Here is a 15,291-nt window from a genome sequence, read left to right on the forward strand (position 1 = left end):
GGGCAAACCTCTAGATCGAGGGATTGGCTTATTAAATGCCAGTGACATTTATATGTGACTCTCCTTAAGCACAGAGAAAAAGCAGTGCCTGGCTCCTTTCCCCAGCATTAGCCCAAGTTGACTTCAGGTGCTGGCGTGTGGTGATGTGCCCTTCACAAGCCACGTGGCTGTGCATTACTTCATTTGCCCCTTGCAAAGCCTCCGGGTAGAATGAAGATCCTGCTTTCCACATTAAAGACAGGTCCCCAGGGCTGTGGGATTAGCTCAAGCTCACATGGTCTGCCTGGAGCAGATCAGACTCAAAACAGGGTGGTGGTGGGTGAGAGGGGGACTGGGACCATGGCACACCGGGGCCACAAGTTTGATGCCTTGGAGTGCTTTCCATGTGGAACTGGCTTCTAGTTGGGCTCAGGCTTCTCCTGCAGTCTTCTTTGTCGCATCATCCTTTTTCCTTCCCTGGGTTTTTGGTGAGGGGAGGAGAGGCCAAAGCAGAGTAGAAGGAGGAAAGTTGGGAGACAGGGAGGGAGGTATTTCTATAGCTTTGAGCCAAATGGTGAGGGTGTGGAAAGAATATGGCAGAGAATGAGCCACTTAAGTAAAAGCCACATCACCTGTTAGACTATTTGAGCACAAATGGTAATCTGAAAGAGGGCATTCCCTCCCAGAGGGGTTGATTGGTTCTAGGGGGCTGGAGAGCTGGATTGGATAACTCTCTCCTCTCCAGAGCCAATGGATTTGAATCCCACATAGGGTGTTGCTAACGAGTTTCTCTGTGTGATAGGGAAAGCCTTTGTTCACATCTTGGTCACCGTGATTGCCTTTTGAAACTTTCAGGGCCCATCAAGTGGGGATACTTCATGAATCCAGTCATTTTTCCCATTCACTGAATGTGTATAGTAAAATAGTTTATAAGACCAGAATAGACGGTTCATGTAGCTGCAAGCATGGAGACCTCCTTCCAATCTGTCCAAAAAAGAGCAGCGTGGGCTTCTAGGAGCACAGTGTCTGCCTCAGTGGTCCTTCAGAATCCTCTGGAATTGCAGTGGGAACCACTTCTCAGATTATCACACACTGAACTCCTGGCCTTGGGTGTCTGGGTTTCATTTCCTGCTGTTAGAGCAGCTATAGGGGAAGGGATCTAACTAGGCTCAGAGGTTGCACTTGCATACCAGAGGTTGTGCGAAACCAAGTGTTCCAGTCTCTACTCCCTGGCAAAGCTTGGTGGCGGCTCAGCACCATGATACATGCGCACTGTCCCATTTTGTGTTCTCAGATCATTCTTGTGTTAAATTGGGAATGGGGGTGCCGGGGTGGGGGAAGAGGGGAATTTTCCTGTCTCGGTGCTGCAGCAAATCGTAGCTGGGCTCTGGTTTGGGTCACCTGCCCTGCCCCTCCCTGTCACCCCTGTGGCTTGAGGAATGAGGACAAGTTGCACCGAGCAAGAAGTAAGTGGCAGCAGGGTAGAGACAGCTGCTGGGTCCTATTTGCTGTCTCCTGCATTGAAGCCGACAATTAACCTGATGGGTCCCACAGAGGAACTAGGATTCACAGCGCTGCACCTGGGGTTGGGGTCTCATTTAACTTTCTCCTCCTTCACTCGTAACTTGTGTAATGGTTTTCATGTGCACGTTGGTTTCCCTTGTTTCTGCAACAAAGCAAGAAAACTGTAGGCATCCATTATGTCCCCTCCGTGAAGCCCCCTGGCTCACCTGGGCTTTGTCTCGGTCCCATTCTACGTGTAACATGACAGCACCGACAGAAGGATCGGTGTTTCGTGTTTTCTGTGTGTGTGTCGGGGGCGAGGCGCGAGGGAAATCATCAAAAACACCGACATTTGGTATTTTCACCTAATCCTTCTCTTGGGCTGTTCTCTCCTGGCAGGATGACAGTGCTGACTTGAAGTGCCAGCTCCAGTTTGCCAAAGAGGAAGCCTCCCTGATGCGCAAGAAGATGGCCAAGCTGGGGCGGGAGAAAGATGTGCTGGAACAGGAGCTCCAGAAGTACAAGGCCCTCTACGGAGATGTGGACAGCCCCCTCCCCACGGGGGAAGCTGGTGGGCCCCCCAGCACGAGGGAGGCTGAGCTGAAGCTGCGGCTCAAGTTGGTGGAGGAGGAAGCCAACATCCTGGGCCGCAAGATCGTGGAGCTGGAGGTGGAGAACCGGGGCCTCAAGGCGGAGATGGAGGACGTAAGGGGCCAGTACGAGAGGGAGTGCGGGGGACGGGACCGCATCCCCAGCATCCCTACCTCACCCTTCGGAGACTCCACGGAGTCGGCCACGGAGCTCCGGCGGCACCTCCAGTTCGTGGAAGAGGAGGCGGAGCTGCTCAGGAGGTCCATCTCCGAGATCGAGGACCACAACCGGCAGCTGACGCACGAGCTGAGCAAGTTCAAGTTCGAGCCTCGGCAGGAGCCCGGGTGGCTGGACAGCGGCGCGTGCCGGGGCGGAGCGAGCGGCGGGCCCCTGCACGAGGAGCTCAAGTCCGCCCGGCTGCAGATCAACGAGCTGAGCGGGAAGGTGATGAAGTTGCAGTATGAGAACCGGGTGCTTCTGTCCAACGCCCAGCGCCACGACCTGGCTGCCCACCCAGGGCTGCGTGCCCCCAGCCCCCGGGACAGCGACGCCGAGAGTGAGACGGGCAAGAAGGAGAGCGACGATGGGGAGGAGGGCCGGCCGCCCCAGCCCAGGCGGGAGGGCCCTGTGGGCGGCGAGAGTGACTCGGAGGACACCTTCGAGAAGACGTCGGGCTTCGGGAGCGGAAAGCCGTCGGAGGCCAGCGAGCCGTGCCCCGGCGAGCTCACGAGGGCCCGGGAGGACTCGGAGTGCCTGGGGGGCATCCGACTGGAAGCAGAGAGGCTGGAGAGGACGGTGGAGCGCCTCATCGATGACACGGACAGCTTGATCTTCGAGGCGCAGCTGTGCGTCGCCGGCGAGGCCGCACCAGAGCCAGGGGTCCCGGGTGAAGGGCAGAGGGGCAAGGGGGGCAGGAAGGAGCCGAAACTGCTGGGCTCCATCAGCTCCAAGATGAAGGCCTTTAGGAAAGAGCTGCAGGCCTTTCTGGAGCAGCTGAACCGGGCCGGGGCCAGTCTGAAGCAGCACCTGGAGGACTTGTCTCCTTTGCCCCACCTCACGGAATCCTCCAGCTTCCTCTCCACCGTGACCTCCCTGTCCCGGGACTCCCCCATCGGGAACCTGGGGAAGGAGCTGGCCTCGGACTTGCAGGTAAGGGGGCTCTGCACTCTGCCTCCCCGCTCTGTTCTGCTCTTCCTCCTTCTCGCTGGCTTGGCTGCTCTCGAGCTCATCCTGCTCACGGCTGCTTGGTTATGATTTCAAACCTGCATTGTACTAAAGCCTAAAGCGTCAACCAAATCCTCTCTATTGGTTGGGTTTCCTTTTTTTTTTTTTTTTCTCTTCAGTTCTCTTTTATTTTCTTGTTTCTTTTCCCCCATTTTTTTCCTCTCTTATTTTTAACTGCACCGCTGTGCTTGCGCGGCACGCGGCTTACCCCAGCAGAAGCCGTTAGGGGTCGTCGCAGTCCATTTTGGGTCTTTTTTTTGGTGTCTCGCACAACCAACACTCCTGATGAAGAAGGAACAAGGAATGTAAAACAAAATACAGGCTCATTTCGCAGACTCATATCTGGCAGACTTGCTCACGAGCGTTCGAATCCCTCCTTGGATTTTTTTTACCAAAAGGGACGCACACCGTTCAGCCCTGAGCTGCCCATCCACTCCTGCTGGAAGATAAGCCCAAGCGGGAGGAGAGGAACAAAATGCCGAAAGGAGGTTGTTTTTGGTGGAAACTCACTGCCGGCTGGCTCCTGCCCCGCTCCCGGCCCAAGCTGAGGGAGGTGTTGGGTAGCCTTTCGAGGACTGCTCTCCTGGGCACCCGCCTTGGGTGCATGTCGGCTGCTGTCCCGGATTTTGGCTTTTGCTGCTCAACCCACACGTAAGGAAGGAAGAGTCTCGGGTCTCGTCTCCTTCTCGGGTGGTATGCTTTTTGCAGTTGAGTTTGAGTCACGCCTCCCCATCGCATGCGCCTCATAACCAGTGTTTTGCATTCTCTTCTCTTTCTCTTTTTTGCTTTTCAGATGTCTCAGGCCGTCATTTTGCTCATCCTCATTTCGGTTCTGTTCTCTTCACTCTCTCACGCCACTGTATTTAAGTTGGTTTTCCTGTTCATGCTTTTCTTTGTCTGGTAGTTTTCTCAGCCGTCTACCTCACCCATTTTTGTTTTCTGGATCGCCCCCTCTCCCCACCCCCTTGCCCCTTTTTGTTTGTTTGTTTAAAATTAAAAAAAAAAAATCCCTCCCATGCACCTAACAGTCCAAACTGAGAGAGCAGATGGAGTGGCAGCTCAGTCAGGACCGCGGGGAGGAGCAAGCAAGCCCACGCCTCCGAGCTGCCGGGGAGCAGTTCCGCAGGGCCGACGGGGACACCAGGAGCCGCAGCCCGGGGGACAGGAGCTGTTTGAACCTAGAGGTTAGCATGCCAGCTGTGCCTCCACCCCCAGCCATCCCTCCCGGGCCCCGTCTTGCCGTGCACCTCGCTCTGTGAGGTTTCCCAGGGGCTGCCCTCGTGGCTCTAGGGAACATGGCAGGAGAACATGGAACGAGGTGGAGGGCAGCTGAAATCAAAGCCCCCCCGCATGCAACTGGACTCGGGATTCCATCCACCACATTCGAAACGGTTGAGTGCAGGCCGAATGCCAGCCCTCATGGTCGGACAGAAGCCACGGCTCGCCATGGGCCCGCTCCTCCAGGGGAGGAGACTTCCGGGAGCCTGCAGTGGTTTCTTACCAAATCGTAGAGAAAGTGGTGATAGCACCAGGCGCCCTTTCTCCTATCGTGCAGTTTTTCCTTTTCTATTGTGTTTAGTTCCTTGGGGCTTCTCTGTGTGGCCCACCCTTTGATGACAGCTCTCCAGCCAGGCGGCATCGCGGGGTGGGACAGTCTGCACCTGTGGGCCCTTCAGCACCCCTGTCGCCATGGTAACACCATGTAAATAAAGCTCCCAGCCTCCTCAGATGCTTCCATTGTTACACAACAGTTGTCCACAGTCTTGTAAATGAAAGCCCTTAGATGCAAGGAATTCCACCCAGGACTGAGAGACAGATGCCTTCTCTGGACTCGGACAGGAGCGGTCGAGGCAGATTATTGGCAGTTGTAGAGCAACATATTCTACATTAGAAGACAACTGTAATGTCTCAAAATATTGATAACGATTCTTAATTTATTGGTTCCGGTGGGGATGTCATGACTTAGCAAGAGGGCATTCTGGTGTCCACTGAAGGGCAGGGCGAAGGAGGAGTGGGAACCCACAGCTGGAATCCTAACAGAAACTCTCAGCAGCAAGTGGAACAAAGCAGCGGGCCTGTGGGTGGGGCAGGACTGAAGCTTTTGGCTCCCTTTGCTGCTGATGACTTAGGCTGCTGGTCCCTTTGCCAGAGGGCAGTAGGACGGAGCTGCTGCATAGCCCAGGCGGGACTTTAAATGTCTCTATTCGGATCTTCTTCCCCTCTTCCTCTAAGAGGGTGTGCCACATTCTACCCTTGTGACTGGGCATGAAATAACATTAAAACTGCCTCCCCAAACGCTTAAATGGAAATGGGAAAAGTTCTCAGAAACATGGCCCCACCGTCCGTATGTCACCTGGGCAGAGACCTGGCTCCCCGGCAGGGGACGTCCAGGTGGGTGTGAAACACACTGAGGTGTGAAAAGGAGATGGTCCTTCCTCAGGCACAGGGCCAGATAACAAGCAGAGACTCGGGGCAGGAAGCCACCCAAGGCCCTTTCAGTGAGACTGGAATCTGGAAAAGCCAGTCCCTTGAAAGCACATGTCTCCACAATAAGTGCTTTTATTTATTTATTTATTTTTTAATGTTTTTGAACACTGTCTTTGGACGTGCAATTAGATACACAGTTGAGCGTACCAACTTTGCTATCTTTTCATTCCAGAATTGCCAAGTAAGATGTTCCTAAGTTTTATACCCAAAGTAAAACTTGCAGAATAACCAAGTATGTGGGGAATTCCCATTTCCCCAGTGGATTGCATGCTTGGTGGAACTTTCAGAGTGAGGGCCTTTGCTTCACACGAGTCTTAATCGGAGAATACTGGGTGCTTGGCCAAGCAGAAGCAAATTTATAGTTATGCACATTTCATATGGCTCGAATGACGCATGTTCAGACAGAAACCTCAGCAGGCTGCCTTTCCTGCCTCCAGCTGACATTGCGTCCCTAAGCCCTTTCCAGGACGTTGGGCTGTAATGGAACCCTTGCAGATGGGTGCCTGGGCACCCAAGCACCAGCCCAGCTGTGCCCATTACCAGCTCGGTTTCTTAGGCAAGTCATAAGGCTCTGGGCCTCTGTTTTCTCATCCATAAAATGGGGGTAAAAATACTGCCCCACATATCTCCTATGGCTGTGCATGGATGATTCTCAGAGCAAATGAGCAGTTGAATGTGAAAGTGCCTTAAAAAATGTTGTGTGGTGTAAATATAAAGTATGATTAATGCTTAAGAACAAGGCAAAATGCCTTGCCTTTGAAGACTGCCAGGAGGCAGGGTTCACAGGCTCCCCTGGTCACAGCACCAGCCAGCCCTGCTCCCTGCAGCCAGCCCTTTCTTATTTCCCACTGTCTGTTTGCAGGTTCTGGGTGGGAACCCCCCTCTGAATGAGCACCCTGGTCCTTTCCCTTTGATTCACTGTTGTAAGAGACGTGCAGCTTCCATCCCATATGTGTCATCATGCAAAGCCTGACACATGTAAACTTGTTAAACTCTGGGGAGTGTCAGAAAGCTCTCCTCCTAGACTTTCCCTAAGTTATTATCATTTTCCACTGGGGCAGTGAGAAGTATTTTCCACTGCTTGCCCCATACACAGTTGCATCTCAAAGCTTCAGAAACTGGCTGTGATTTTGGAGAGCAAAAAGACTTAGTCAAATCAAACTGGATATTGTGGGAAAATAAACCTCTGTAAGCTGTAAGTCTGCAGTGTTAGTTGGTGCCACGTGGCAACAGAGGATCATCGGGCGCTATAGCTAAGAAGGAAACATCAGCTCTTCAGGCTAACTCCCTCGTTCTGTGACCGAGGAGAACGGGGCTCTAAGAGGTGAAGTGGCGTGCTGATGAGCCCTGCAGCTGGTTGGTGGCAGAACAGGGTCTAGAACAGTCAGGAAGCCCCCGCTCCCCCATAATTGGCAAGAATCCCCTCTCACCTGGACACTCCAGCAACAGCGCCACCGTCCTCAGCATATTTCCCTAAGTACATAACACTCAGGTGACTCATTGTACAACTGGCTGCCTACGTATCAGGTTTAATCTCCCTTATGGATAGCTGGTAGGGTTCCAGAAACAGACTAGTGTCTTCTAGTAAGAAAAGGGTGGTGAGGGAGGCTCTTCGTCCTCTAGCCTACACAATTATTTCCTTTAGTTAGTGCTGGTTCTCCCTATGTCTAAAGCCATACACAGCATGAAGCAGAACCTTCTTGAAAACGGGTTATTACATTAACCTCACAGAGCTCAAGGGATTCCATTTTCCATTTAGCTTGAGAGGCAACAGCTGGAATGAGCTTTTCTCTACTATTTAGAACCCTGATTGAGCAATTTAGGGTGAATTAATACTGCACTTTGGCCTTTCTTTAGATCTTAATATCAAATACTTCTTAAAGAACTGCAAATTGGAGGGGGGGGTGCAAGGGGAATAGGAAAACTCAAGCAGGAAAGTTCTAGGGGGATGGTTCTTCTGTTAAACATCTCTCTAGTTTCCTTTAGTTTTGTATATTCTCATGAAAAAGTAAAAACTCACAGTGAAAGGCAAGGCCTAGAGAGCATCATTTCCTGAAAAGGGAAAGAGTGTTAATTAGGAATTCAGGTCTTCTGACTTTATTTCCTAAGGCATTTTGCACACAAGAGAAAACCCAATCATTTATACAAACTCACTTTATATTCCGAAATGTTTTCTAAAAGATAAAGTGAATTCCAGGACCAGTTTGATATCTTTGTAGTTTTTCTTTTCTACTAGAGGAGCCAGATTTACCCCTTGCCGGGTCAGGGTTGCAGGGGAAGCCACTGTCAGCTCTGTACTTGGTGTGGATGTCACACTGGCAGTCTTATTGGTTTGGCCTTTGAACATGACGTGGGGTTAAGGAATTGTACAATGGACAATTCCAGGGAGAAGAACCCTCAAGAGCCTTTTAAGTAAAATACTGCAAACAATTGCTTTCCTACGGAGCTAGGAGGGAAACAGGACACAGAGCTTCTACCAGTTAGCAGGGCAGCAAAATCCAAGAAGTGGCTCTGGGCCCGGGCCTCACTCAGCAGGGCATGTCCCGCAGAGTGTCATGGCAACAGGTGAAGGCACATATATTTGACACTTTTATCTAGAATGAGGGCAAGGAAGCTGTGTCTCTTGCTGCCAGTTTTCCTTACTCCCTCTTACACTGCCCTTTAAACAGCCACTAATTTTGTGCTCAAACCAATTGCTGCTATAAGTGTGTGAATCCCCTTCAGCTTGGTCCTTAGTTCCTTGGGTGGAGTTGACATCTGGCACCCCTGGTATCAGCAGAATAAAATAAGGATCAGTTTCTCAAGTTCCACTTGTGAAGTGCCTTCTAAGTTTTTTGTCTTGTGGATTTTCAGGCTTCTTATTTTGGGAAAAGGGAAAGAAAATAAGTTCTTATTTTGTCAGATATGGGTATTTTGGCTGGGTTAAACTACTAGTAGTAATAGCAGCAGCAGCCTGGGGAGGAAGATCAGCAATAAGAAGGAGGAAAAGAAAAACTACATTTCTTAGGCTTGAACATTTTCAGCAGATGACACAAAACCGTGCCAGTGTAGGAGGCCTGCTACTCAGATCCCTGAGCTCAGAAAGGAATGGTATATCCAAGCCCAGGCTTAGGCAGAACACCCACTGATACCCACTAACCCAGTAATGCAACCACACGGAAAGTAACCGCTCCAAACAAACCAGCCTTCAGAAGAGCAACTCTTCCTGTGGCCTGTTCATCCCAGTAGATACCAGCAGGTTTTCAGGCTGTGGACTGATGCTTCCCTGATTTTACTCCCTGTGATTCCCATCAAATCTGCTGAGAGATTGATGTGTTAAGAGCGTGGTGCATGGGAATAAGTAGTTTTGGAATGTGTGAGGTGCCTTAAAAATAGTTCCGAATGAGAGGTAGCCAAGCATGTGCCCTTGGTCAGATTTCAGATACAGATGAATCCAAGCCCAGGCTCAGAGGATTGAGTTTCTGGGTCAGAAATCTCAAAGAGCTCGTCTCCCTGGCTCCTCCTTTTATCCTTCAATCAAAGAAGCGCATGGAGCACTTGTAATTCTTTATGCCTCAGCTGTGAAATACCAACCACGGTAAAATTACATGGGGTTTGATGCCAAGAATTTGCACCAGTCTGTTGACCTCATATACTGCTTTTGAAAGAAATGGTAGCAAAACTGGCCGGGACAAGACTGAACTCATCAGAAAGTGGAGTCATGGTAATTCAGGGACAATATATACATAAGCAGCACTGCTAGGCATTTTAGTGACTGTGCTGTAACACATTTCTTTTTATGTTTATTGAGATAGTGAAGTTATCTTCCTAGGTGTGGAAAGTAAGATGTATAAATCAACTTCTTTGAAGATGTTCAGGAAATTAGCAACATGAATCAGTATAGAATTCATCCTCTGTGGACTGAGAACATGTGTGATGGGTTTGAAATCAAATGGGCTGTGATGTCATGATTAATAAATCTTGATAGCCTCAGGAACAAGTGGGGATGAGTTGTTAAATAAATTGCTTTAGTAGATCAAAATGAATTTGGTTATATAATTTAAAAAAATCTTACATAGATGAGCATGGGATGGTATTTAGAGTTAAACCTTTGGGAGTTTTGTGATGAAGGGAAGTAATTTTTTCTCTAGAGGAGATCTATGTGTTATCTGAAAACTTTCTTCCAACATATGTGATGATATGCAGTCATGTGGCAGTAGAATAATCCTAGACTGAAACTTTTGTTGCCATATCATGCTTGTATTTTGTATTGATGAGCATTTGATTTGTGTAACACTGGAGTGATTTTGGCATCTTGCTAGTTTTAATATTCTGTTAGAAAGACGTACAATAAAGGCAAATGAAACTTCTAATAGATCAGTAGGATCTAAAAGATCCTGTTGTTGACTAGGACCGTCTACCAGATGGCACTGGAGCCACCGTAGGTAGATTAGATGGCCCAGACAAATAGCCCCATAGGTTTCCTTTGCTGGAACCCTGCAAAGCTGTGGTTCAAACAGAGGAACATGTTTTTAATCACACGATGATGATGTCATCATCTTCATCATATATTTGTTTATATATATAAATATATATTTGTTTAAAGTAAAAATGGTTTGTATACTTAATTTATTGAAATTAAAACCATATTAGTTTAGTATAACATATAGAAACTAAGTAATTGATCTTTGTTTTTCTTCAAAGATAAGCTTGATTTTGGTTCGTATCTCATGTGTTAAAATATGGAGGACTTGTAAATTTACAGAGTAATGTGTAATTGAAAAGTAAAGCTAACAGAGCCGCCTAGATGACATGAAAACACTCCTGGTACAAAACTCCTACACGTACTCGAATGGAAGCTCCACAAGGCAGGGATTTTGGCAGTTTTCTTTACTGCTAAATTCCTAATGCTTTGGACAGGGCTTAGAACTGTAGGCACTCAAGAAATATTTGTCAAATAAAAGCATAAAATATGAAATATCCTTTTAAATATGTAGCCGAATTCCCAAGAAAGTTAGGAACATCTGCAAGGGTTGCAGTTGATTTCAGAACTGAAAACCAGAGCAGCTCTGTGGCCTTTTGTTGGGGCCAGTTAGGGGGATGTTTGCAGAAATTGGTAGCCGGGAGCCTTGGGTTTCAATAGCGACGAGGCAATGGGAAACAGGCCCTTGGGTCCAACGCTGGCAGGGAGAAAGATTAACCCATGGCCCTCCAAGGGCCACACAGTGGAAGGCTGCACAGGAAGAAGAGCCTGCCTTCTGGTAGAGGATGACGAGAAGCAAGGGTGGGAGACAAGAAGGGCCTTGTGTTCTGGGTGAGGAGAAGAATGTCTTCCCCAAGTGTTTAGAACTATAGAGGCTGCCCTCCACACAGGGTTAGGCACTGAATTTTTATCACTTGCTTGGTCCAGGAATCCCCGAGGAAAGAAATTTATATTATTGGCTTCTGCAAACACAAAAGCAACATGATGGAACATTCTCAACCCAAGTCTCATATGAAATCCATAGATCTCCCCCCACTGAAGATGAACTCACAACACAAAACTTCAGACATGCAAGCAAGCACACCCACCAGGAGCAAGAGCCAGCGGGCACAGCAGATGGCAGGATTAAACTCTAAGACCTTCAGATAACAGAATAGCAAGTCGAGAGTATAAAATAAGTGTTTCAAAATATTAAAGGCATAAAAGAGTAAGTCTTTCTTGGAAAAGACAACCTATATTTAAAAACAGTAGAATAGGACTTTTAGAAATGAAAACTAGTCATTAGAGTACATTCAATGTGTAGAGAAGTAGCCCTCTGCAAAGGATATTAAGCATTGTTTAACAGATGTAAAAGAGTTCAGTATTAATCTCTAACAACTAGTAAATCGGACGCAAATCTAATGTTCTCAGCAGCTTGAGTGCCTTGAAAGTAGGATTGGTTTATGCTGAATCCCCAGTGTCTCTTGACTTTCTCCATTTTTTAAAAATTCAATTTTATTGAGATATATTCACACACCATACAATCATCCATGGTGTACAATCATCTCTTCACAGTACCATCATATAGTTGTGCATTCACCACCCAATCCATTCTCTGAACATTTTCTTTGTACCAGAAAAAGTGAAAATAATAAAAAATAAAAGTAAAGAAAAACACCCCAAACACCCCCCCACACACACCCTGTTTCTCATTTAGTTTTTTGTCCCCATTTTCCCACTTATCCATCCATACACTGGATAAAGGGAGTGTGATCCACAAGGTTTTCACAATCACACTGTCACCCCTTGTAATCTACATTGTTATACAATTGTCTTCAAGAGTCAAGGCTACTGGGTTGGAGCTTGATAGTTTAGGTATTTACTTCTAGCTATTCCAGTGCATTAAAAACTAAAAAGGTTTATCTATATAGTGCATAAGAATGCCCACCAGAGTGACCTCTCGACTCACTCTCTCCATTTTTGTGAGCATTGCTCAGGTATGCCCTGTACTCCAGCCTTTTTATCTTCTGCGTTTGCTGGTCTTGGCAAGTGATTTTCACTCCCTGACAACCCAGTGACATCAGTTTAGGAAGAGCAAACAGCGTCTTCAGTAAGAAATAACAAATTAGCTAAAGGCGATCAAAAGGCTGAACCAGTGAAATGGCACTTCTTCTTTTTTTTTTTTTTTTTAACAGCAATCCACTTTAATTCCTGGTTTTATAAATCACCTATCTGCTGGTAGCATAGAACAGTAAGTAATCTGAGATGTTTGGTATAATAATGTTTCCATTGCTAAAAAACACATTTTATTTCAAAGGTAGTAACTCTGACTCCTCTATTTGGACATAAAATGTAGACCTTAACAATAAAAATATTAATCAAGATTCCTTTAACTATTTTTAACTCGAAATGCAATATGTAGATCTCTGTGCAGTCCCCCTTAACTATCTTTAACTCGAAATGCAACACATAGATCTCTGTGCAGTCCCTCTCAGGAAGTGTGTGCAATTCAGAGGCCTGGAACCATATGTCCGTCCATCGAGGGATAGCTTTCAGCATTCAGGGTGGTCCATGCTGTGATAAAAGCACTCCCAGTTGGGCAGGGAAAGCTCCAGTCAGAAAGCATATGAACATACTAGTTATGCAATTTAGAATTAAGCATGAATTTGGGATGTGGGTCCAGCTCTGGCTGCACCCAGCATTTTCAAGGCCATGCAGAAGCTATGGTGTGGTTGGGAGGCCTCTGCTCCGTCTTGGCTGCTTCTCCCCCTAGACCTGGTTGGTGGTCATCAGTGTTGTGGAACTCAGGTGATATCCCCGCTCAGCCACCTTGTCCCTCAGGGGGTGGCAGCCACCAGCAGGTAGCACAGGTAGCTTTGGAGCTGGGGCACCTGGGCCCCCGTGCACCCTGAGAGCCTGGCCCCCTGCTGCAGCGCCAGCATGGGCTGTATTGCGCTGTGTGCCTCTGGGGCTTGGGTAGGGGCCTATCCTGTGTTTCTGCCCCAGGAGGGATCCACTGTTGCACTAAAGCCCTTCCTTTATCCCGCTGATCAACTCGGGCCCCCGGTTTACCTGGACAGAAAATATCCATAGAGGAGCTACAGGGTCAGCTTGCACAGGTGACCAGACAGCATCGAGAGGACAGAGGGTGACTTACAGACAGATCTGACAGGTAAATACTTAACACGAGTTCTAAGTGCAGAACCCCAGAGAGAACAGCAGTGCGCTTTAAAAGGACGCTGTTCATCTTGAATGGACTCGGAGACTGGGGGACATGGAAATGTCCTCAGTCCCCCTGCCCCTCTCCAACCCGCTCACAAAGAGAACCCTCTCCGCCCTTTTGCTCTTTAAAATTCTTTTCAATATTTGCCTTGTAGCCCCAGGAAGTTCTTCCTAATATGCAACCTCAGTTTCTCCTGCTGTGAAACCAACCAGCCAAATAAAATAAAATAAAGACAAAAGTAAAATAAAATAAAATGATAAAATGACCTTAAATGCTATTGGACACAAAAGGTTATCTGTAACTTTTGTTGTTGTGCAGATCCAGAGTTTTGTCAACATTATGTAAATTTTCTGATAGAAATGTCAACAACCCACCCAGTAAAATTTTGTCTTCAAAAACCTGCTATTAATTGATCTGTGACCTGATTAATTTTTCTAGCTATCTTAGAATAACCTGTGCCTGGCTAATTGTACTTCATGTGTTGAATTCTCCCCAGGGCTCCCCTTAGAAGGGGTCCACAGATACAGGCAAACACTCCCTGCATACCCCCACCTTCCCCACTGCAGACCTTCTGGTCCCTTCCACCCTGGATCTAACTAAGAATTGCCATTATTGTTCCCCATCCCACTTGTCTGTGTTCCTGACAGGTAGCTGTATCTTTAAAGAGTATGTCTTGAACAGTGCAGCATTTAAAAATGCATTTCCTGGGCAAAATAAGGTATCGGCTCTATTCGAGAGCCTCTTTTGGCAAGGGAGGTGTGCTGCCACAAGCCCCCCACCGTTGTCCTTGGCCGTGCTGCCCTAAGTAGGTCAGCACTGATTAAGAAGCACCTTCTGCATGTCGCGGCTTAGAGACGGCAAAGCCGACTTGCCAGGGTCTGCAGATTCCCCACTGACCTTTCCCACAGGTGCACTCCTCTCTCAAGTATCTCATTTACAGACCAGGTTTCACATATCTTTACAAGAGGAAATGTTTTCATGTTCCTTAAAGGATAAGAGGAATTTTTTTTTTTTTTTTTTTTTTTTGTAATTTAACTTTTTTCTTCCCCTGCACTGCACCAAAAATCATGTTTGTAAAGTGGGTTTATCACTGGAAACGTTGATGGCAAAATGGTAGCACCCCAGATGTTTCTAGTACTGGGCTGGGATATAGGGGAGCTGAAGGGGAGGCCCCGGGCAGGTGGTGAGGTCTAGGCTTGTTCAGAAGGGAAGGCAAGGTGTCCCCAGATGCACCAGAGGCAGAGGACTGGGCCCTCGGAGCCTTGGGCAGCCCTTGAAGTCAGAGGCAGAAGAACAGAAAGGGCAGTGGGTGGGAGGCAGAGAGAGGGAGGGAAGCAGGGGAGCCAGGGATGGATATTTCCAGGGGGCTTGGCTGATGGTGTGGCAGATAAAAGGTCAAAGAGAGTGTCCCCTCCCCACTGCCCGTGGGGTCCCTGCTGCACAGTAGTGCTTTGCACACAGTGCCCCACCTCCCTTCACTATGGCCCCGTGGAGGAGCCCCTGCAGTATTCATTTTGCAGCAGAGGAAGTGTACGCTTTCCCAGATGGGGTCATTGGCCTAAGAGGACACTGTGAGTGAATGGCACACACCGTGTGTCCAGTCTACTCTCCACTCCTTGACCCGCTCCATCCGATTCTTCTGTCCATCCACAGGGCGCCATTGGTGGTGGGTCTCTGGTGGCGGCCAAGTCATGGCGCTGTTTTCTGTTGTCAGCTCAAAGTGCAAGATATGTTAGACCTTGGCTGAGCAGCCGTTGCCCAGGCCCCTTGGCCTGCCCTGGGGTTGCATCTGGCTGTTCAGTGGCCTTTAGCACACAGTGACCTTCCCTGGGCTTCTGAGAAT

At 48.2% G+C, this 15,291-nt stretch overlaps 1 protein-coding gene across 6 annotated transcripts in view; it reads left to right on the forward strand.

Moving 5' to 3' along the window:
• The window catches only part of MTCL1 (microtubule crosslinking factor 1), a 138,129-nt gene that overhangs the window by 82,533 nt on the left and 40,305 nt on the right, over nucleotides 1-15,291 (forward strand). For 5 of the 6 annotated variants that reach the window (XM_037805918.1, XM_037805919.1, XM_037805922.1 and 2 more), the window contains 2 exons: nucleotides 1,882-3,222; nucleotides 4,326-4,481. In XM_037805918.1, the coding sequence (XP_037661846.1) occupies nucleotides 1,882-3,222; nucleotides 4,326-4,481 (1,497 nt within the window). The remainder of the gene's footprint in view (nucleotides 1-1,881; nucleotides 3,223-4,325; nucleotides 4,482-15,291) is intronic. The other variant, XM_037805921.1, reaches the window with a different exon arrangement.

Source organism: Choloepus didactylus, chromosome 16 (assembly GCF_015220235.1).
Source record: "Choloepus didactylus isolate mChoDid1 chromosome 16, mChoDid1.pri, whole genome shotgun sequence".
Taxonomy (NCBI): Eukaryota; Metazoa; Chordata; class Mammalia; order Pilosa; family Megalonychidae; genus Choloepus; species Choloepus didactylus.